Source organism: Malus sylvestris, chromosome 5, assembly GCF_916048215.2.
Source record: "Malus sylvestris chromosome 5, drMalSylv7.2, whole genome shotgun sequence".
NCBI classification, from domain to species: Eukaryota; Viridiplantae; Streptophyta; class Magnoliopsida; order Rosales; family Rosaceae; genus Malus; species Malus sylvestris.
The window spans coordinates 37,322,956-37,346,473 of record NC_062264.1 but is presented as its reverse complement, the minus strand read 5'-3'; the positions used below and the strand labels follow the sequence as shown (position 1 = coordinate 37,346,473).

The window sequence follows — 23,518 nt, the reverse complement described above, 5'->3', positions numbered from 1 at the left end:
GTATAGTTTCTCACATCCTGCACTTGGTCCCCTTAAGAATCGATAGATCAATTCATCTTAATGTTTCATATTGAAACCCTTTGGTTGTTTGCCCTACTGACAATCACAATATTGTCAAAACCATTATGCATAATAAAATATACACTTACTGTCATAACTAAAGCTGTGCATCTAGAGGGAAAACTTTGAAACAACCTCACAGCTTTAAGACTTCAGTAGCGGGGAAAACCTTATCAATGAAGAAAACTTTATTAATACTTATTCATGAATACCAGTCATGTGAACTAGTGACTGATAACAAAACACGTTCGAAGATTTACTTGCTCCCACTAATTAACATCATCAAAACTAGCTAACAGACCCATCTTTGCAACATGCTTCTTGAAAACCACAACTGGAACTGCTTTGTTTAAAGGATCTGCAATCATAGAACCGGTCTCCAAGTAATCAATCTTCACCAAACCTGCCATCACTTTCTCTCGAGCAATCAAATATTTGATATCTAAATTCCTTGTTGCAGATGATCTTTTGTTGTTCTTGCTGAAGAAAATAGCTGCATTATTATCACAATAGATTTGAATTGGTCTCGAAATAGAATCCACAACACTAAGTCCTCCAATGAAATTTTTCAACCAAATAGCTTGATTGACAGTTTCACAACATGAGAGATATTCAGCCACCATAGTAGAGGCTGCCACTGTTGCCTGCTTCACACTTCTCCACGAAACTGCACCACCTGCCATAGTGAAAATATAACCCGAAGTAGACTTAAGGTCATCTGGACATCCAGCAAAATCTGAATCACTATACCCTTCTAAAACAAGCTCATCAGTTTTCCTGTAAATAAGCATATGTTCCTTGGTTCTTTGAAGATACCTCAATACCCTCTTGGCTGCATTCCAGTGAGTCTCCCCTGCGTCTGATTGAAATCTCCCAAGAACACTGATTGTGAAAGCAAGATCAGGTCTTGTGCACACTTGTGCATACATCAAGCTTCCAACAAGAGAGGCATATGGTTTGCCTTCCATGTTTCTTCTTTCCAACTCACTCTTGGGACACTGTTCTTTGCTTAATTTGTCACCCTTTGAAATTGGCATTTCAGTAGTGCCACAAGAAGCCATGTTGAATCTTTTTAAAACCTTGTCAATGTAACCCTTTTGCGATAACCCCAGGAGTCCATTCTTCCTATCTCTTTTAATTTCAATACCGAGAACATACGAAGCTTCTCCAAGGTCTTTCATTTCAAAGTTTTCTTGCAGCAATTTCTTGGTTTCATCCAATAAGGTAGCTGTGTTCGTTGCAAGTAGTATGTCATCCACATAAAGAACCAATATTATGAAGCTACTCCCACTGATCCTCAAGTATATGCAGTTATCAGAAGAATTCTCAACAAAACCATTCTCTTTAACAACTCTATGAAACTTGAGATACCATTGTCTCAATGCTTGTTTTAACCCATATATTGACTTTTTCAATCTACAAACTGAATTTTCATTCCCTTCTTCTATGAATCCCTCTGGTTGCTTCATGTAGATGCATTCTTCCAAGTCACCATTTAAGAATGCCGTCTTGACGTCCATTTGGTGCAAGATTAGATCAAAATGTGCAACGATAGCCATAATAACTCTAAATGCATCTTTTGTTGAAACAGGACTGAAGGTCTCTTTATAATCCATTCCCACTCTCTGAGTAAACCCTTTTGCTACAAGTCTTGCTTTGTGCCTCTCTACGTTTCCCTTCGAATCTCTTTTAGTCTTGAATACCCATTTACAACCTATTGGCTTCATGTTTTCTGTTTTCTCTACAAGCTCCCAGACTTCGTTATTTTTCATTGATCCCACTTCATTTTCCATTGCTTCTATCCATTTGGTAGCATTTATACTTGAGACTGCTTCTTTAAAAGTTTTAGGATCATCGAATTCTGACAAATCAATATCGTTGGCTGCTGCTTCAGTCATATACACAAAATCTTCTAAGGCGGTTGATTTCCTTACCCTAGTTGATTTCCTCAGAGCCATTGGTTGATTTTCAACTATGCCACCCGTTTGCATGTCTAATGCTTCGGTGTCCATAGGCTCATTGACACCATTGGTATTATCAATCGGTGGTATGGCTCCCACATTATTTCCTTGCTCAGAATTCATGTTCCCTTCAACTTCATTTGTGTCATCTTGCATGTGCATTGGAAATTCAATTGCATCTGTGTCATTATGCATGTGATTTGAGAATTCACTTGCATCCGTGTCATTATGCATGTAAGTTGTAAACTCACTTGCCGTTGTCGGCGCCTCGAGATAAGAAGTCTTTGCATGTTCAATAGTAGTGTCAGTGTCTCTTTCCTCTTCAAACACAAAATCATTATCATTTGTCCCAGAATCATCGTCCAGATTATACTCCATAAATATTGCTTTCTGTGTCTCAACAATTTTAGGACCTTGATTGCTAGAACAATAGAATCTAAACCCTTTTGATCTCTCGGCATAACCAATGAAGTAACAACTAATTGTCTTGGGATCAAGTTTAACACTATTGGGGTTGTAAACTTTGGCTTCTGCTTTACATCCCCAAACGTGTAAATGATTCAAGCTCGGTCTCCTTCCAGTCCATAATTCAAATGGAGTGTTTTCTACTGCTTTTGAAGGAACTCTATTCAACAAATAATTTGCAGTTTTTACTGCGTCTCCCCATAAATATTTAGGCAAGTGAACCCTACAAATCATGCTTCTTACCATATCCATTAGGGTTCTATTCCTTCTCTCTGCAACCCCATTCTGCTCGGGTGTGCCTGGGGTGGTGTATTGAGCCACTATTCCATTGTCTTGTAAAAACAAGGCAAATGGTCCTGGATGCCTACCATTTTGTGTATATCTGCCATAATATTCTCCACCTCTATCAGACCTTACGATTTTAATTTTCTTTTCCAATTGGTTTTCAACTTCAGTTTTATAAATTTTGAACACTTCCAAGGCTTTTGATTTTTCTGGGATCAAATATATGTAGCAATATCTAGAAAAATCGTCAATGAAAGTGATAAAATATTTATTCCCTTCGATTGTTTGTGTAGGGAATGGACCACAGATGTCTGTATGGATTATTTCTAGGAGCTGCTTACTCCTAGTTGAACCCTCTTTACGTTTATTAACCATTTTTCCCTTAACACATTCAATGCAAAAATCAAAATCATTGAAATTCAATGGAGGCAAGATGTCATTTTTAACCAAAAGTTCCATTCTTTGTTTTGATATGTGGCCGAGTCTCCTATGCCAAAGATTTGAAGAATTTTTCGAATTTTTGACTTCCTTTTCAACATTAAAGACACTTTCAATCAAATTGGTTTTGAATTTAAACATACCGTCACATAGAAAACCAGTGCCAATATGAGAAGATTTATAAAAAACATTGAAGCCAATATTATTTAAAGTAAAGTAAAATCCCAATAATACTAACTTAGAAACGGAAACCAATTTCCTTCTCATGGAAGGTACATAGACCACATTTTCTAGCTCCAAGCAAAAACCAAAATCTAATTTTAATCTAACAGTTCCTAGTGCCTTGACTTCAACTCTTCTTCCATTGCCAACTGAAACCTTGACTTCATCCTTATTTGGTGTTCTCTTTGTTATGAAGTCCTGCAATGAATTTGTAACGTGAATAGAAGAGCCGGAATCAAGCCACCAAGCATTGCTAGGTGTATCAATCAAATTGGACTCAAAACAAGCAAAAACATTTGAAAATTCATTTTTACCTTTCTTTGCCTCTTGCTTGGCAAGCCATGACTTGTATTTAGGACAATTTCTCTTCATATGGCCTGTCTTTTTGCAAAAATAACACTTAAAAACTGAAGAGTTATTAACTTTGAAGGTCTTTTTAGAGGGAGGAATGTTTCTGGCAGAATTCCTTTTGGCAGTATCCAAGTTATAGTTATTTGCACTCTTTGCATAACCCTGAACAAAATTCACCGACTCACCCTTCTCCTTTTCAGCCTTTTCCTTCTTAATCCTCACTTCCTCACCCACACATATAGATATTAATTCATTGACATCCCACTTTGCTTGCAGTGCATTATAGGATACTTTCAACTGAGTATAAGAACTAGGCAAGGAATTCATGATAACATGGACCAAAAATGTTTCAGAAATGGGTACCTCGAGTGTTCTAAGCTTCCCAGCAATATCGATAACCTTGAGAATGTATTCACGAACACTCCCTTCACCATCGTATTTGATGGTGGTCAGTGAGTTCATCAAGTTCCCAGTTTCTGTCTTTTCAGATTCTTTGTACTTCTCTTCGATCGATTTCATGAACTCCTTTGCATTAGTTGCATCTGGGAAGCCTCCACGAACTACATCAGTCATGGACCTCTTGATTATCATGAGGCATATTCTATTTGATTTCTCCCATTTTTCATGCTTGGATCTTTGGCTCGAATTGCATCCTTCATTTGGCATTGGTGGTTCTTCCGTTCTCAGCGCTAAATCCATATCCATGACACCCAAAAGTATCTCCAAATCTTGTTTCCACTTCTTATAGTTGACACCGGTGAGAGGTTCAACTGTGTTGAGGTTCATGGAACTTGGGTTCATGGCTGTATTCATATAGAATGAAAGTATTAATCTTTAGTCCCCATCTTTATTTCACAGACTCAACAATTTTATATTGATAAGTATGCAAGTAATTCTCTTAATCATACCACCTTCATATCCAACGTATGAGTTTTCTGTAGTCATGAATACAAAACTTTATGATTTGTAAACTGACTTGATTCACACGTTGATATATGAAGTGTTATGCCACTTCGAATCCAAGACACAAACAACTGAACTTCTTTAGATGATCAATGTCTATGTTTCAAATCCTAGTGCCATTACTGATGTATATATATATTGGTATTGATAACACTTTCGTCAACACAGACAGCTTTAGCTATCATGTGTTCACAGACATCCTTCTCTGTATAATATATATATCAGTTCTTTAATCTGCAACACAAAAGAATTCCTGATGCTTTCTTCTTAGGGTTAATTGGTATGTGAAGGCTCTGATACCAAATGTAAGATTATTGTAAACAAAATCAGCGGAATAGATTAATCACAGTACCGTAAGTAACCACTTACCTGAAGAAGACATCTCTTGGAAACTAGGAATCTTCTGCAGCTCTCCTCAACTGGATGCAATCACTCAATGAATGAGAACTGAGTATTCTTTATGTTTGCGTGTGTTCGAGTGAGCGCAGGGACCCCTTGTTTTAAACTGTATGCGGTGATGATTGATCAGGACTCTTCCCATTATACAATCCTAATCATTCTAACCTTATCACCGAGAAAATCTATCATTCACATCCATTAAAAGTGTTTTAACACTATCGTGACTGTTTTAGCTGAAACTCCTATTATACAAAACCTTATCAGCTTACAACCTTAGTTAATTCCAATCTCTTATATCCTCACGTCTCCAAACTAAAGATGATACAAGTGTTCAGCTCTCATTAGAACTTACATTGGTTCCAACACCAGCTTCAGAGTCGATAACAAGAAACAAATGAGTCACGAAGATTTACTCTTTCGAGAAACTGAAAACTTGCATTAATCAGCGTGAGGCGTACTATACAATTTCTCACTTGCCCCACGTTATCCTCAATTTCATTCGTTGTTAACTATAAAATCCATACTTGATCGAGCGGACAGTTAAATAACAATCGTAAGTGCACATAACAATACTGATATCATCTCAACAAGTCCATTTTCTATGTCTAAGAACAAGCATTGCATTGCATAACACAATTAACAGAACATAGCCTGATATTTAAAATTTGAGAAGGAAAATTGAGCAGCTTTGGGTGCCATTGGATGATTTTAGAAAGAAGACAGAAGAAATTTGAAGGCAGGAAGCAAGAAAGAGCAAGATAATTCTGGAAATTCTGGGGTTCTGGAAATTCGAAGGATTGGAATGGCTAAGGTATTTGGCCGAAAGGATTAAGTGAAGATTATATAGTAAAGCAATTATAGTTAATGTTGGAAATTATGGGTTAGTGCAAAGGTTTTGTTAACAACGGTTGTTTTAAATAGTACAAGTACCGAGTAAAAGCATGCGGTGGTTGTTTAATTATTATTAATGTCTCGGTTTGCAGACTTAACAAATGATTAAAGGGGGCACTGTTTGGGTTGATAATTAGCAGTGGGCTTTGCAAATATTTAAAGCCCAAAGGTGCTAGAAGAAGTGGAGTTTTGCCCGAAGCCCAATAGACCAAATGAGACAAAGTGGTGCCTCTTCCATTAATGCTTAGGTCACATGCCTAAGGATGAAGTGACAAGTGATAGAGACTAACTCACAATCAGCCAAAAAGCACGTTCTAGTGGCAGTACATGTAAAAAAGATGATGACACACTGCCCTTGAAGAGCTTTCGGGCAAGAGCAAAGCCCTGACCTTCGGGCCAAATCGCTTATAAAAGGAAGAAGAGAAAACAGAGATAATGACACTCAACCAATCAAACAAACAAACATACAAACTCTGCTCTCAAGCCTGAAATCAACCCAGATTTTGTCTTTTTAGCAATAGTTTCCTTAGAAAAGCTATATTTTGTCTAGTTTAAAAGCTTTGCTACCAACCCCAATGATGTAGTATCAATTCTCTTGTGTAAACCTGTTTACCATCCATCCTTTTTGGTCTATAACCTCTGTAAAACCAAAGAGAAGTGGCTGCAAAAAGTTCAACCTTACCTGACAAGGTGAAATCTTGCCTATGTCTCTTTGTTTGTTCTTTAATTTGGTAGATCTGTTATCTAGATGTACTCCCCATCATATATCCAAGTTATTTCTAGTTATTTGGTAATTAAGAGTCCCATTTGCACCTGGATCTGGTTAACTTAGTAAATCTGTTTTCACTAAGAGCAACTTGGAATCAAGCAAATAACTTAAAGGGATTTAGACTCCCTCCATTTGAGAGCATACAAGATCATGAACTAAAAGTCTTTGTTTACAAGGCAAGAAAAGAACCTAATGTAGACTTAACCCATCCACGACAATCCTTTGGCAACAAGAAGTTTGAGTAACTTGAGGCACAAGTAATCAACTTAAACCAAATATGTTTTACATTTGTTATAACTGAGATAACAGTGGCACATCAAGCACCTTGTTAGTTTTGGTTGCGAGCCTCAAGGACTACACCTAAGGCCCTACAAAGGTACCTTTCAAAACTAACTTCATATTCTTCTTGTAGCATACCAAGCAGCGATGAGACCCTAACATTCACATCACCAAGCACACCAAGCAGCGATGAGACCCCAACATTCACATCACCAAGTGCTAAACCACGCTAGGGGAGCTGTGCAAAGGGCAGAGATCATTTTGCCCGGAACACATAGTAAAACTGGTTTGATCTCACGTTCATATTCATAGCATACCTTTTGAGTCTGGAACTACCAGTTGAACTTATTGGGGGCGTTTGTTGCGCCAGACTATCTCGGACTGGACTAGCTTCAAGGACTAAGTTGGACTGGCTTAGACTAGATTAAACTGGACTAACTTAGTAAAGCATTTGGTGCAGTGTTGGACTAAGAAGCTGGATAATAACAAATTCTAATATTATATTATTTAATATATAAATTATTAATATTTTATTATGATCTAGATGACCGGAGATGACGAGGAGTCTATCGGTAGTGGTTGTTGAGCATGACGAGGACGAGAGAGGATAGTCTTAGCTAGTCCCATAGTTATTGGGGGTCTCGCTAAGACCTCTTAGTGAAGGGTTTTGTCCATGCTAGTCCCCTTTAGTCTCATTAATGTTAGTCCCAGCATGGAACAAACACAGTGTTGGACTAACAGCTAGTCCAGTTCAGTCCAGTCCCACTTAGTGAGAGCAAACAAACGCCCCCATTGAGTTTTAACCCAAGCAAGAAAGTGGCAATAATCTTATTTTTCATCTTCGTTGATTTTATCTCTTATTTTTTTTCAAAATTTCATAGAAAAAACATATCACTATCATTGCTGTTGAATTTGCAACGTTATTTACTTTGCAGTTTGCACTGAAAATTTGAAATGGGTAAAAGCTGAATGGAAATTTAGTACGGTTAAAACAATGATATCTTATCAAAGTTTTCCGTCTTGTTTGCAGATTTAACAACATCATAGCAAAGGAAATCCCATCAAGCATTGTATACGAGGATGATATGGTCCTTGCATTTCGTGATATCATCCGCAGGCTCCTGTTCATGTTTTAGTCATCCCAAAGTTTAGGGATGGGTTAACCGGGCTGGGAAAGGTAATTTCTGGACCTTTTTTTTCCCATCATACATGCCTTTTCTTCCATCAACAATCCCAAAGTTTAGGAATGTGAGAGAGAGAGAAGGTTCCCGGGGTAGGGGACAGAAAGAGAGAAAAATGAGGATTGTTGGGGTGCTGCCACGTGGCAGCTTGAGAATGAAGAGAATCAAATTTTCAGATCATGACTGGGTAAGAAAACTAAGGACTAAATTGATAGTTCCATTAATATTTTGGGGATAATTACAAAATTATTTTTTATAAGTAGGGGTGAGTGTAACAACAATATCGAGAGTATTTTGTTAAAACTCCCTAATATTAAAGGTAAAGATTTGGTCAGGTTCAATGAAGGAGCTTGATTAGCGGTGACATGGTAATAGTATAAGATCAAGTTTAGGGTTTACGGTTTAGCTTATAGTATAAGCGTGCTCCTTAACAATACAAATAAAACGACCAAGTGATTGTTTTCATACTGCGTTGTTAATTTAAGTGTTATAGTATGATAAAGTTGATACAATCAACGTCGTCGCGACCATTACCTTAAAAAGATTTGTACTAAACGAAGGCTCGTGATCCAAGGTTTTCTAATTAGGATGAGCTTGCCAATTGAGCCCAAGGCTATCCTCTTCACACATGCCTTGCCCAAGATCAAGATTTGCTATATATACATGCATTGTAACATAAGTGAATTGGTAAAATCAATGACAGTTTGACAGCCACGTAAAGTATTTGTCCTAAACAAAAGCTTGTGATCCAAGATTTCCTAATTGTGTCGAGCTTGCCACAAGGATACTCCTTCACACAGGCCTTGCCAAAGGTTGCCACAAGGTTTTTTCGATCAAAGCCCAAAACCAAGGTGACTTTCTCATCAACATGCATATAAATACCTTAACACCTTTGGGTGTAACTTATGATTACTTCTGCTTGTTCAAAATGCGGGCAAACAAATCAAGATCAAAACAAGTTAGTACATTGAATTCTTTGATATCATCGTAGAGACTAAATAATGTAAATATTGTAACCAGAGCCCCAATAATATTAAATGTATGTAGGATATTAGTAATCACTCATCACTCATTGCTCATCATCAATATTCATGATAAATTGACAAAAACCAACGTCATCTTTTGCTAAAAATTCAAAAGTAAATTAGAAATGTGGAACCCCAAATCCATAACATAAAGGGACACTGATCAGATAATATTCTTAACAAGTCATATTTATATCCTTTTTTTACGCATGCCAGAGCTAGCTTCCCTTCTCATAAACTGTTACTCTGCAAAACAACAAAACTAATAAGATTCAGATAAAATTAATACCATAGTTGTAAATAGGAACATGTTGGTATAAAGAAGTAAAAAGAATAGTTAATTAGGCTGCATGTATATTATATAGCAATATAACTTAACACTGTGTCTTTGTGTGATCGTGATCATATAATATATAAAACTGCTGCATACATACCGTACATAGAAGGGCCGCTCAGATTGAAATCGAGAAGGCCAGGATGATGATGATCAGGCTGGTGAGGGTAAGGGTTGAACTGAGGCTGAGGCTGCAAAGTAGCAAGCTGAAGCACACTACTTGGTTGTTCTTCACCTCCAAATGGGAATTGATCGAGCACATGTCGATGCTCTTCAGATTTCGGCAGCATCTCCAGATTCTCCACCTGCTCATGAGCCTCAAGATGCGCCTGATCATGACCAAATGCTGCAGCCTGATGCGCCTTAATCTAAGTTTCCATAAGAACGTACGCAACATGCATAACTATTATATTTGATAAACTGATCAAATTAACTGCATGCTAGCAATGAATTCGGGTGTAAAATGAATCTTATATATATGGAGAGCTTTAGGTTATGTATATATTGATTCAGGGATATTTCAGTAATTTAAAAGTTAGATAGAACCCTGCAGATACTCACCAGATGGAATAGTTGCTCATTTTCTTCCTCCAGTCTTTTGGTCTAAGTTTCATGACAAAGCAACCCATCATTTCAGATCATTCACCAAAAAGTTAATATATTGCTAGCGATCATGGGTTTAAAAATTTACCGTTGCAAGAAGATTGTCTGTCTGCTGTTGCAAGACCTCAAACTGTACACCAATTTTCCAATTAATTAGTTATTTGAAAAAGAAAAAAAACCAAGAAATATTTGAACACAAAAGGTTAGGTAATTAGAACACGGGATTCTTTAGTATGTTACAGAGAATCATATACACCAAACTTTTGTTTGTCAAATCATTGGTCAAGAATTCACTTATCAATATCTACTGGTAATTAAAAGTCTTGGTTTATTGGATGCACACGAGCATAGTAGAATTTTTGTTATTTGTTAATAGACATCCTAATGTGACCATGTTACAAATCATACAGTACCAAAGTTATACGTGTAACACTGAAATATAGTTAACTAAAGGGCATACATATATAACATCAATATAAAGATAGGATAGTGCTATTTACACACTTATTTTTACCTCTCTCACACTCTTATTAATTTTAGTCATTGATCTTCTTCAATTCATTTTATCCGATGGTAGAAAATTGGGAAGGTTATGCGAGAAGTAAAAATGGGTGTGTTGATAGCACTCCCGTAAAGATATTGTAATTAGGAGACAGTGGAAGATTACCTTCCTAGCTCGAACCCTGTTAACAGACTCCTCCAGCTGGTGTTCAAGCTCCACCAGATCATCAAATCGAACGCAGCGTAAATCCTCGCCCGTGTAGCGTTGCAAACTCAATTCCAGATGCTGAGTTTCTCTCCTCATTTTTCTCAACTCAGCATTCATATATTCCTTCATTCACAAATTACAAGGTATGTCACACTTAATTCTCAGAACATAAGTACTTAAAGTAACCATATTGGTTTTGAATTCAAATTCAGTACATAATCATCGAGGGCATATACCGTGTCGTTGTGTTGCGGTACTCGAATCCCTTTTGTAACCTGGTATCTTTGAATAAGCTCCTCCATGCTATAAAACATACAAACAAAACCATGCAGTTCATGATATATACTGATTATTATAAATTTAATTTCCAAAGTTGCATCATGTATAACTTTATTAGACGTGTAGCATTGTAATTGATAGGCATATGTATGTTACATAATTAATTTACATTTCACTCAGTAAAGATCTGGAAAAATAATTCACCATAACGTTTCATGCAAAGCACTGTTATAACGATCTAGCAGGTCCAATTACAAGAGAACAAATGTAGCACTATAATATTTTTTTTTTTAACTCAGAGAAACTTCAACTCTATAACGAATATAAAAAATCTGATTTACCCAAAATTCAAAAGGGAGAAACGATCAAGTGAAAATAAAGAGTAAGATCACTGTAGAAACTGTAGTAGGAAGACATAGTCTGTGGCAGAAATAATTATTGACTGTGAATTATTTATTTCTTACTATTTGTTTTTGCTGACATAGTTAATCATGAGTGCCTCAGTGAGAAATTAATAGGTTAGGAAAACCCTAGGTATGCAGATCTGACCAAATAGCAAGTAGATATACTCAATTGGTCAAATCATTTAAATTTGATGAGGCTAATGAGCCAAAACTGAAAAGCAAACCATAGTGTGTAAAGATCAACCTGTGGTGCTCAGAAAAAGAAATTAAAGGAAAAATAAATAACTTACACAGTGGGAGAGAGAGGCAGACCATGTACAAGAACACTGTAGAAAAAACGAAAACCCAAATGGCAACAATAACAATAAAACACATAGATCACTGAAAAGAAAAACGAAAGGAGAGAGGAGTTGAGTGATTTGAAAAAAAAGCGAACCCAGAAATCAAAATATGATCTGCTGTAAAAAGAAAGAGAAACATTAATCAAACTTGTGTAACCATTAATCTCCAAACTGGAAAAATATACACAAATTATGCAACCAGATCATGATAAAACCCATCTGGCAAACACATCAGAATAAAGAAAAAATAAAACAAACCCAAAAAAAACACCAAGAAAGCAAGAAAATATAAAACATATAAAAAGTAGGAGGGCTAGCTAGTTCATCACCTTGATGACTCACTGCAGTACTGAAACATCTTGCCAGTGCTTGAGAAAATGACAAGGCCGATCTGGGCATCACATAGCACAGAAAGCTCATGAGTCTTCTTGATCAGCCCTGCCCGCCGTTTCGCAAAAGTCACTTGCCTTGTGGTTCGGTTTTCTATCCTCGAAATAGTTATCTTGCCCCTTCCCATATTTATGTAGGTTTTCTTCTTTAGTTTGTAGGAAAAGCTAGAAGAAATTGATGGAACTCTGACTCCACCAGTGCTCAAATTCCTGATTTAGATAAAGACCCAATAAACCCAACAATTAGCTAGTTCAAAAAATACATACTTGAGCATAAAAAAGCATGTATATGCGGATTATATATGGGAAAAATGGTTTAATTATTAGTATGCTATAAGTACTAAAGGGTTCTTGTTTTTGTTAGATGAAAATAAATGATGAGTGAGAGTTGTACCCAATAAAATTCTTAAACGAAAGAGTGCTACAATAAACAAAAGAAGTGTGATCAGAAGTAGGAACCTGGTTTTCTAAAAACCCTAATGACGACATATGTAGAAGAGAGAGAGAGAGGGAGAGAAAGAGGGAGGGAGAGAGGGAGAGAGAGAGAGAGGCAGAAGGAGGACTTTGGAAGCAAAGGACTTAGAGGGATTGCTGCTTTACCTCTGCTTTCTCTCTTTGCCTGTTGGGTTTCAAGTTTGGCAAGATGAACTGTGGCGAATGAATTTGTAGAGACACTATATTTGGTTACAACTTAGCTTGGCAATTGGTCCATCTTTCCAAATTATATTACCAAAATGTCTCCTTAACTTGAAAATTCAAATCAATATGTCCATGAGAATTGTTATTGGCACTCCAAAATTCTCATTCTATATTCCAAACTTTCTATATTTAGAAAGAAAAATACCCTTGTGAGGAGTGTATAATGATATTTTTGAAGTATCAATAATACTTCCCATATCCAAAATGCCTTCTTAATGACCTCCTCCCTCTAATCCTCCTCCTTTCCTCCCGTCTCACCTGCCCCCTTCCCCCCCCTTCCCCCCTTCCCCTCATCGTTTCAAGTATTTCCGTTTATATATGTCTTTGTTTTTCGAGTTTTTTCTGCACTATTTATAAATAATTCTTCATCTTTTTTACATTGTTGATTACCTGTTCATAATTTTTTTTTTCCAAAAGAATAACAATTAATCACATTGATATTCATCTTGGTCACTTTTAATACGTGTCCTAGGACGCAGAGAAGTCCTCGATTGCTCCTAGTTGTGGTGAAGCTACAGAGGAGCAAAGAGGGGCGACCGCCCCTCCTCTCGACGGAAATCAAGCCTAGGAGCAGTGGTTGCGCTCCTCTGGTTCCGTCGGAAGTAAGCAATCCTGTTTGGTTCTCTAGGCAAAGAAAAAAAAAATTAGTAGAACGGTGCGTTTTGGTTTCTAATAAAAGGTGTGATAGCAGGGACCATGCATTGTTTTGTCGTTTAGTAGCACGTGATCGTCGAAGCCTTAGCATTAACATCCTTCTATTCTTCTTTCTCGTGGGATTTTTGAATGATTTCAAAGTTGGATTTTTCCTAATAATTTCGATATGGAATTGGAACTATGCATGCTAGTCAGATAAATATTGGTTTACGCTTTAGTAGGTAAAATATTTTTTTTCAATAAACAATTGCGCATCATCAATATGTTTATACTAACACATTCGACGTACTTATGCATCCATTACATATGTATAATCGACCAAACCACATCTATGTACCCAATTATTAAATTCGTCATAGAGTACAAGAATTTCATTTTATTTTCACTAAGTTCATCATAGTGTGGCAGTTTGTAATTAATATTAATAAATTATGAACGTCGTCATTATTGTCTACTATCTAAAAGGATTTGGTTGTTTACATTGTTTTTTAACATTGCACCCATTTAAATCCGCCCCGTCTCCCACCAATTCCTGGCTTTGCCATTGTGTATACTGGTAAATTTTAACGCTTACATGTTAAAAATGTAGGTTTGGGAGCACATGGAATTGCAGATATGCAAAGTGGTCCATGGTCTGTAATCTTAATGCCTAATCAGTACGCGAAGATCTCCCAATATTCATGCATGCTACACGGATGTAAGCTTTGAATTATTGGGGTATATATGTCATTTCAAGAGAACCCTACAAAGTTTTGGTGTCTTATTGCATGCAGCGACTGTTAACCACCCTGCCCTTTTGTCTGCAAACCCACCTCTCTGGATTTTGCTAAATTTGGAAAGCTTTTTAAAGTTGTGAGAGCCAACCAAGCTTCCTCGAAAATGAAACGAATGTATGTGCATATTGAGTTTTAGATAAGTGCATTATTGATTAGTGTTAATAATGTACTCGGCTTAGTCATTAAGCATCATATATATGAAACTTCTGCTTGCTAACCCAACGCACCATTAATCTGCAATTAACCCTTTGAAGTCATCAGTCACCTTTTCTTTGGCACGTATAAGTGAGTCACAACTTTGATGAATTATATGAAGTTGTTCTAATTTTTTGTTTTGCACACCTATATGCCTATTAAGGGGACTAGTTGGTGCTTTCGTCACGACTTTACCCTTCCGAGAGCCGAGAAGACTTATATAGGCATTTTAGCCTCTTTCTGTCCAACATCGTGTGATTTACCAATGCCAGGAATTGAACCCAGGACCTGCCGTGTGGAATACAGACCTGAAATACGTCCCTATTATATATAAAATGCTGACAGGGCAAATAATTAGATATTTTATCCCATGAATTTTTTAGTGTGATGCTCACATTGATGTGGTGTTACTATTCTGCTTGTGTTACACGTACTAATATTATATAATAGGTTTATTAAATATCAACTATATCGTTCACTTTTTACCAAAAAAATATATCATTAACTTATTACACGTAAATCAGTAATACCACATTTGTGAGATAGTAACACTCAAAATTATATATTAAAGTCGCTAGATTAAAATGTTCAAATCTTTTGAGAAGGAAAAATAGAGAGTACTAGATAAAATGTTCCATTGATTTTGGGGTGTGATATCCACACACCCCATTTTACTTCTCACACACCCTTCTAATTTTCGACCGTCGGATCGGATAAATTGAAGAAGATCAACGGATAGAAATTAATAAGGGTGTGTGAGAAGTAATTTAAGGTGTGTGGATAGCACACCCCTTGATTTTATGTCACTCTAGTATGCCCCTTGTTATAAAATGTTATGAAAATAATGCATCTACTAGTTAATTTGTGTGTGGGTGAGATAGAGAGAGAGAGGTTGTAATTAAACTCGTAATTGGGATGTGAATTTCAATACCTTTTTACATATGTGACAGCAAAGTAACACTAGTCATAAACTACCTATTTAGGATTCAGCTGGGAAGAAAAGCAAGTGTCAATAAAACGATGTTGGTTGGTCCCAAACCCCGCCGCCCCTCCTCCACCCACTCCCCACCCTCCTCACCCTCCTCATGAACCTCCTCCCCCGAAATATATTACACCCTGCAATGAGAATATAATCATTTTTCTTCTGTAATAAATTGATGTGCAGGGACAGGGAGGTCAGTTTATGGAGTCCACCTTCATTGCTCAAAATGTGACCGTCGGATCAGAGCCATATACAGAAAGAAGAATTAAGAATGTCGTTTTCCTAAAATGGAACTGAGTTTTACGTCCCCTTCATCATTGATATTTTTGTCTGAGATTCAGTCCTCAGACTCACATGGACTTTCGCAGGCTCAAATATTAAACAAATTAAGTTTAATTATTTGTCATCTACGTGCATGCATGTGGAATTTTGACTGGAATTATTTTCACATATACAAAATTTTGTTGCGGCCATACAAGACCAACAGTTAACACCTCCTGAAAAGTCATGTGAACACATGTAATAGAGGTCAACAACATTACTAATTAATATTGTAATTAGGTTTGTCCATAAAAATAAAACTAAACATCCTACAAAACTGAATGAACTAATTAAAAAAGCAAAATAGAGCCGGTAAAAGAATCAAGGGGGTAAGAGCTTCAATAAAGTATGAAATGAGAGACGTAGATTATACGTAACTTAATTTGGGGTTCTTGATTTGGGTTTTCGATCTTGTGGTCTTAGGCTTTGAATCATTTATGTGGTGTTTTGGGACTTCACCTGCTCTTAAGGTTAAAAGAATGCATGATTAATTGTTTATCTTTCAAATTGATCGTTTCTCTGTAAAGTTGTTTTAATTGATGTTGGGCTTGTTTGGAAGTGTTCTAAAATAAGCGTTTTGGTGAATTTTTTTTTGGGTTTCAAAAGCACTTAAAGTGCACCATGTAAGATACACCAGTTATGTGCTTCTTGTAGTAATCACTTAAAATGTTTTTTCAGGATCAAAAACCTGCAGCTGGTAGATTCTTCTTATGTGTAAATCAACTGGATCTCATTCACTCGACATTAGTCATTGCATGCGTCCATTGCATGTATATAGCATGGTGAGTACAAATAAAATTTTGTTGATATTTTTCTCGTCATCCCATCGATCGTAAGAAATAACAATAAAATAATGAAGAAAATCAATAGATCAGCAGCCTATAACATTAAAATATATGTTACGTACATTGCCTTGAATTGGACACATCAGAGAGGGCATACGATTAGTTGCATTTATATATATACAAATATATACAAACTACTCCATAATTAGCTTACTTGTTTGATATTTTCTTCTTCAGTCTTCAGGAGCAGCCAGTTACAGGTATTATCATCATCTTCAGTCTTCAGGAGCGGCCAGATGCAGGTATCATCATCATCATCCTCATCATCAATACCGTCCCTTGTTCTTCTTTCTTCTTCTTCTTCTTCTTGTGTAAAAGTTAGATTCATATCCTTAGATAATTTGTAGATCAAAATATGATGCAAGATTGAAATCAATGGTTAACAGCCAGCATGTTCTACTTCTTCTTGGTGTGAAATTCAGATTCACGTGATAAGTAGAAGTTTGGATCAAAACATGATGTAAGCTTGAAAATGGATTTTAGTCCTTTGATTGTATGTCCATGTTAGCATCTATGTTCCAACTCAATCTTTTTCTCTCCATGGTTTATGGTTTTCATTTTATTACCTAATATACCCACATGTTCAAAATGGCTTGTTTATTATTTTTTTCCCAAAATTTTAGGAATTTATCATTTTGCTAGTTTTCATATTAATTCCTTTACGAGGCTGTTTATCAGATTAATTCTCCAATAATATACAACATTTATTTTTCTCCACCTAGTTCTTAAGAACATTTCAACCAAGACACGAGGTAGTAGATAACGGCCGATATATAAAAGATAAATATAGTAAACTGCAGCAGTTGCCTCCAAATAGTAGCATAGATGTCTTAAAGGTCGTCAACTCTTGAAAAACTTTCCCTATACACTGAGAGTCTCAATATTGGCTTGTTCAGAAATGACCTAGAACAAGACAATGATTGGTACTGTATGTTCACATGGGGTAAGGTTGGTGTAGGACACCCTATGGCTGTGTACAAGTAATACGATTGTGAGTACCCTATGGCTGTGTAGGGATACTCTATTGGTGTAGGATACCCTATGGAAATTTTAGTAGTGAGTATAAAATTGTGTTTTCTTCTTCCTTTTTCTTTTCTTTGATTCACGAAGGGAATCGAACTCAAGATGATTTATCCATACATATGTACTAAGATGGCTATGGTGTTGCACCAATGTTAATATTGTTGGAAAACCAGGAGTATATATAATATTAACAATTTTCCTAGATTACTAACAAATGTTAACATGATACCTAAGGCAGCCATTGCAGAACAAGAAAAAAGATATCTTCTACTCATTGAAAGACTTAATATTCTTAAGTGATGGAACCCAATAAATAATTAACGCAAAATTTTTCTTTACGAGTAGAGAGTCCTTATATAGATCAACACTCACCAACTTCCCTCTATCATGGAGAGTTGGTTTTTGTCAGCTAACAACAGTTTCATCAAATAAGTGGGATGTAAGTTATCTCCACAATTGTTATCCTTATTTCCTTAATAATAGGAATCAATTTTTTCCACGTTTGCAACTTACGTCAAACTGTATTTTTACCAAATACATTTCGTTCTTCACTAAATGATAGTTTAGTCCAATTAAGTTTCTAACATTCTGCTACTTGGATGTAAACTAATCATTTAATCGAAATGTTATCACAATTACAATATTGACTCCTTAGTGATCACATCCAGTTACACGTAACTTGCTTCCCACATCTACCAGTATCAGTTCAAATGTCGAACTCTAGGAAACCATGTACAACTCATTGGCACATGCACTATAAAATCACTGTGATTTGAATCTAATCTGTATGATGTCAAACTTTCAATGAACTTAACATTCATTTTTCTATGAATCAATTCAATCAACTTTATGGATCATCTTTGGATAATCACAGTTCCCTTTACTGAATTGAAAATCATATACCACTTTGTGATATATAAGCTATATAACTCAGAATAATCATAAAGATTCAGCACATGCATATTTATTACTGCAACTCAATCTTAAACCATCACTTCATAATTGTAATGGCGTACTGACAACCATGCAAATACATATAAATACACATTCATACATGCAATTCATATAAGAGTTTCTTACTCCCACTTTTCACCATATTCCAAAGATTTGTGCACCAAGTTCACAGCACCAAAGCTAGTGTTTCTTTTGAGCCTGCCTTCCTCCTGAGCACATATGGAAATTAGTTCGTCCAGTGACCATTTTTCCTTCTGTGTGTTGTAAGTGATCTTCAGTTGATCAAATGATTGAGGTAGAGAAGTTAATGCCATATGAACAACAAAAGCATCATCAATCGAGACCCCCAAGTCCTTCAATGTTGTTGCAGTGTCAACAAGCTTCAGAACGTATGTGCTCCCTTACACCTTTGCCTTCATCAAATTTCATTTCGGCTTTCTCGGACTTTTTGAACTTTGCTCCAATTGAATCCATAAAATCCTTAGCTTTGTCACATGCAGGTATCCTACCTCTCAGAGTCTCACTCATAGTTCTTTTCATCACCATGAGCGACATCCTGTTGGCTTTCTACCACTTTTCATGCTTCAATCTTTGCTCAGCAGTCGAAGTGTCAATCAGCAGTGCAGGTTCATCATCTCTCAGTGGTAAATCGAGATCCATCAAGCCCAACAAAATCTCAATGTCTTGTTTCCACCTTTTGAAGTTTCCCCCATTGAGAGGCTTGATCGACGAAAGGCTAAGTGCAGATGAGGTTGCTAAGACAGCCAATTAAAACATTAAATACAATTTTAATTTCATGCATCACTTACACATGTTTATATATCCCCTTTAGGTTAGAAATGTAAACACCCCTTCAAAGTAATCATGTACGTTCGGACCACTTCAATCATCTTTTATCACATATATATCAAGTCTTTGGACAAGATAATTACAAGATTATACAAGGAATGATTCATTGAAACCTTACGCATTTTATATATTCTTTCCTTTGGAAAAGAGTATTGTGGATGCAAATTTCTTCCTTCTCGATCTTGGACGATTTTGCACCTACAAAACAATTAACACCTTAGGTTAAGGCCAAGAGCCTCACGCGCCCACGATGAATGGGGGGGGGTTTTGGCCGAAAAACCTCCGATGCCAAAGTTAGAATTTAGAAAGAAAGAGTGTTTAGAGAATTTTGGGATTTTTGCCAAAGTGTTGGAATGGGTTTTTGGTGGAAATGGGAGCATATATATAGGGATAGGAGGTGGCTTAATTTAGCAATTAATATATTAATTAAGAATAATATATTAATTGGTTAATTATCAATATAAAGGGAATGTTTTTATGACTTTCATGGCATGATCAGCTAATCAATCAAATAATGGTTGAAAAGATTAGCTAACCAATGTAAAAAAGGCAAATTGTGGTAGGAAATCAAAGGGAATGGCCGGCCCCCATTTTGGAGAAGGACCAACGGCTTTTAGGGTGATTTTTGGCTTTTAATTGATAATTTAATTGAAAATTAATGAGTTTATTAGGTAATAATCCCATTAATTTGTCAATTAACTCAATCTATGTGGAATATTTGGTAGGTTATAGAATGGTTATTTAATTATTTGGCTAGGAAGGAAAGTGAGGTAAAAATATATGAAATGAGATAGGTTTTGAATTGTTACCTCTTTTGGAGCATTTTTTAATTGGTTGAGGATGATTACCCACTACTTGCGCGTAGGAACTAGTACAAAAACATGTTTGCGCGACGAAAACTTGCGCGACGCATTAAATTACGTCGCGCAAAGCGGTTTTGCGCGACGTAGGTATACGTACGTCGCGCGAAACGGCTTTGCGCGACGTTAGTTTGCACGACGAAGAACTACGTCGCGCAAAGCCGTTTTGCGCGACATACGTATACCTACGTCGCGCAAAACCGCTTTGCGCGACGTAATTTAATGCGTCGCGCAAACTAACGTCGCTCAAAGCCGTTTTGTGCGACGTACGTATACCTACGTCGCGCAAAGCCGCTTTGCGCGACGTAGTCCTTCGTCGCGCAAACTTTTGGCGCCAAACCCTAAGAATTTACCGCTTTTTCCCACCTTTGCGCGACGCATGCCCACCTACGTCGCGCAAAGTTGTTTTGATCTTGAATGAGCTTTTCCTACTATCAGCAGTATTTCGCTTTTCAGTATGTGTTGTTTATCTTTTCTTTTTCAAACTCATTTGGGAAAACAAAAGCTTAACAGGAACTGCACGCTATGCTAGTTGCAATACCCATTTGGGAATAGGTAAGTAGAGATTTACTGTTTATTTAATTTTGTTAGAAACGTTTTGACTATCTTTTTTTCTCATTTTTGGGTTCATTGTTCTAGATCAGAGTCGTCGGGATGATTTGGAGTCACTTGGATATGTTCTTCTGTACTTCTTAAGAGGAAGGTATGCCATAAAGTCGAACCACTTTTCTGAATGAGAATTTTATATTTTGAATTATTTTCCACTCCAGTTAGGATTCTTGCTGATTTACTTTTATTGGTGAAACCGATGCGTTGGCTATTGCAATTTCATTTTGATGACAAGCACTCTTCGCACAATGTTTTGACCAGATATCTGGGTACTCCTCTACACTATTTTTCGGCCTGGCTGATTAATTGGTTTATGCATTTAGCTTTCCTTGGCAGGGTCTAAAAGCTGCAACAAAGAAGCAAAAATATGATAAGATTTATGAGAAGAAGCTATCAACTCCCATTGAGGTATGTGCATCTTGTGGATAGGAGGATCGTGTTTAGAACTCAATCCAACATGGCTGACTTGTTGAATGCATGAGTTCCGATTTTAAGAATTCTTATCAAGAAGTATGCAATTATAAAACAGCTTCCAAATTTTTTTGTTTTTGTTTGTTTTGTTTGTTTGTTTGTTTTTTTTTTTTGCTTTTTCTTTCAGGAGGGGGGGTTTACTAATTTCTTTTGGAAGCTTTCCAGAGATCCATTACAATCGAGCAAGAATTTATGATGCATCCTTTTTCTTTCAGGAGGGGGGGTTTACTCAATCGTTCTAGTCCACAGGATAGCATGTGCTTGTTTCTTAATTCTGTTGGGGTGTTATAACTATGAAGATAATGTTGTGTACTTTACCGTTCTAGTCTATGCAACTTTGTTATTTAATTCTGTGGTGACCATAGTGGTTGACATTTTGAAACTCTGTGCATAATAATTATGGTTTGCATTTCGACCACCACAAATAAGTTATTTATGGTTGCAAATTATATATTTCAAATGTATACTCATTTTCCCTTCCTTTGTTTGAGAGGTGCAGGTGGCTGAAAATGTGAAGTTGATTTCTCAAATCACAGATGTTTTTAGGACTCTTCAAGATTCCCCAGTAGAGGATATCCGTAATCCAAAGCAATCTAGCATAAACAGTTCAGTATGCTCGGTAACTCTCTATCTCTCTCTGTGTTGTGTGTGCATGCAGTGATCTGGTTTATACGTGTACACATGTGAAGCAATTTATTTTTGAATTTTTTTCACTTGTTACTGCCTTTTGTAATCAACTTTTTCACTGTCATTATATACTCTGATTGGTGATGACAGAGGCATGGCTATTGTATCTCATATAAGAGGAGAACTAATAAAGGAGAACTAAGGAGAACTAAGGACTAAATTAAGAGATAGATGCGTAAAGTGAAATAAAGGGTGCATAAATCACTTTATATTAAAATGAAGTCTAAGAGAAATTTAACTACATTTGAGATGTCACAGTGTACATAAATCACTTCATTTTCTTCGCTAAATTAATTTTGATTAATTTTATCTATTTTATTTAGGTTTAGTAATTATTGTGATTTAGTTTATTTGTATGCACATATTTTTGTACATCACCTACAAAATTATTTTGTGTTGTACGAAGTTAATACTACTTAACTTCGTACCCTTTTCTCAGGAAAAGCTTAGTTTCCCGTTTGAGAATTAGTTGGATTTCGTGCATGGATGCGAAAGCATGACTGCGGTCCAATTAATTCTTGAATTGTCCCATTTTTTGGACAGTTTGGGAATGCCCTAGTTATGTGTTGTAGTTTGCGGTCCACGGATTAGGTTTCAATAGTGGAAATTTTGGTAACATTTCCTAATGTTCTTTGAGTACACGGTGGATATTATGTATCTACGACGTGCACTTGAAGAACTGTAAGGAGATGCTGCCGAAATTAGCCCACGTCGAAATTTAATCCATTGGAATCGTAAATTACGGCACATAACTGTGCATTCTTGAATGGGATAGGGCCCTGACCGGAGGAATAAGGTGACAAGACAATAGTTTTCATGTCCTAATCTGTCTCATAATTTGCTTCAATTGTACTTAATTCCAATTTTTGAATAAAATGAATGAATGCCAGCAACGGTGTAGATTTTCAATGGCATCCAATTTCATATAGTTTAATTAGTTATATCTCCATTTACCTATATACCTATTCATTCCAATTTTATATGATCGCTGGATGCAAAACTTTTCTAGATATTATTAGTTGCAGCAGTTGCATCTCTTAAAGATCTTTACAACTTTTTTCTCACTGGTTCACGGTGGATTTTGCAGTTACTTCTTGAGCGTGGGGAAGCACGAAGGGTTATTCCTTGGTAACACATTTATAAGGATTCCGTTGTAGACGTTGTTGTAATTCTTGTACTTTTATTCGGATTGCAGACAAAATGGACAAACAATGGATACATAATCATAATAGATGTGATGTTGAG

The 23,518-nt window shown here is 36.4% G+C and overlaps 1 protein-coding gene and 1 long non-coding RNA gene across 5 annotated transcripts; one reads left to right on the top strand and one right to left on the bottom strand.

Moving 5' to 3' along the window:
• Positions 1-9,328: 9,328 nt before the first annotated feature.
• LOC126621663 (MADS-box protein FBP24-like) lies at positions 9,329-13,048 on the bottom strand. Of its 4 annotated transcripts, none has more exons than XM_050290205.1 (8): positions 12,949-13,048; positions 12,289-12,558; positions 11,172-11,238; positions 10,894-11,058; positions 10,315-10,356; positions 10,185-10,226; positions 9,724-9,991; positions 9,329-9,535 (listed from the first exon to the last, which is right to left on the bottom strand). In XM_050290205.1, the coding sequence occupies exons 2-8, from the start codon at positions 12,474-12,476 to the stop codon at positions 9,531-9,533; spliced, it is 777 nt and encodes a 258-aa protein (XP_050146162.1). In that variant the 5' UTR covers positions 12,477-12,558; positions 12,949-13,048; the 3' UTR covers positions 9,329-9,530. The 4 variants fall into 4 exon arrangements, with proteins under 4 accessions (XP_050146162.1, XP_050146160.1, XP_050146161.1 ...); XM_050290203.1 differs by lacking the exon at positions 12,949-13,048 and adding an exon at positions 12,743-12,941; XM_050290204.1 differs by lacking the exon at positions 12,949-13,048 and adding an exon at positions 12,743-12,941 and having other exon boundaries at positions 9,724-9,976.
• Positions 13,049-20,995: 7,947 nt separating this feature from the next.
• On the top strand, positions 20,996-23,513 carry LOC126622184 (uncharacterized). Its single transcript, XR_007623355.1, has 5 exons — positions 20,996-21,061; positions 21,146-21,209; positions 21,439-21,523; positions 22,086-22,205; positions 23,361-23,513. It is a non-coding gene; the product is annotated as an uncharacterized LOC126622184 (long non-coding RNA).
• The last annotated feature ends 5 nt before the right edge of the window (positions 23,514-23,518 follow it).

Excerpts from the sequence above, each read along its gene's own strand:
- LOC126621663 (XM_050290203.1), bottom strand. The coding sequence starts at position 12,837 with ATGTCGTCATTAGGGTTTTTAGAAAACCAGGTTCCTACTTCTGATCAC. Across the intron at positions 11,239-12,288 it reads TACTGCAGTGAGTCATCAAG|CATGGAGGAGCTTATTCAAA; the intron begins GTGATGAACTAG and ends TATGTTTTATAG. Across the intron at positions 10,227-10,314 it reads CAGACAATCTTCTTGCAACG|ACCAAAAGACTGGAGGAAGA; the intron begins GTAAATTTTTAA and ends CATGAAACTTAG.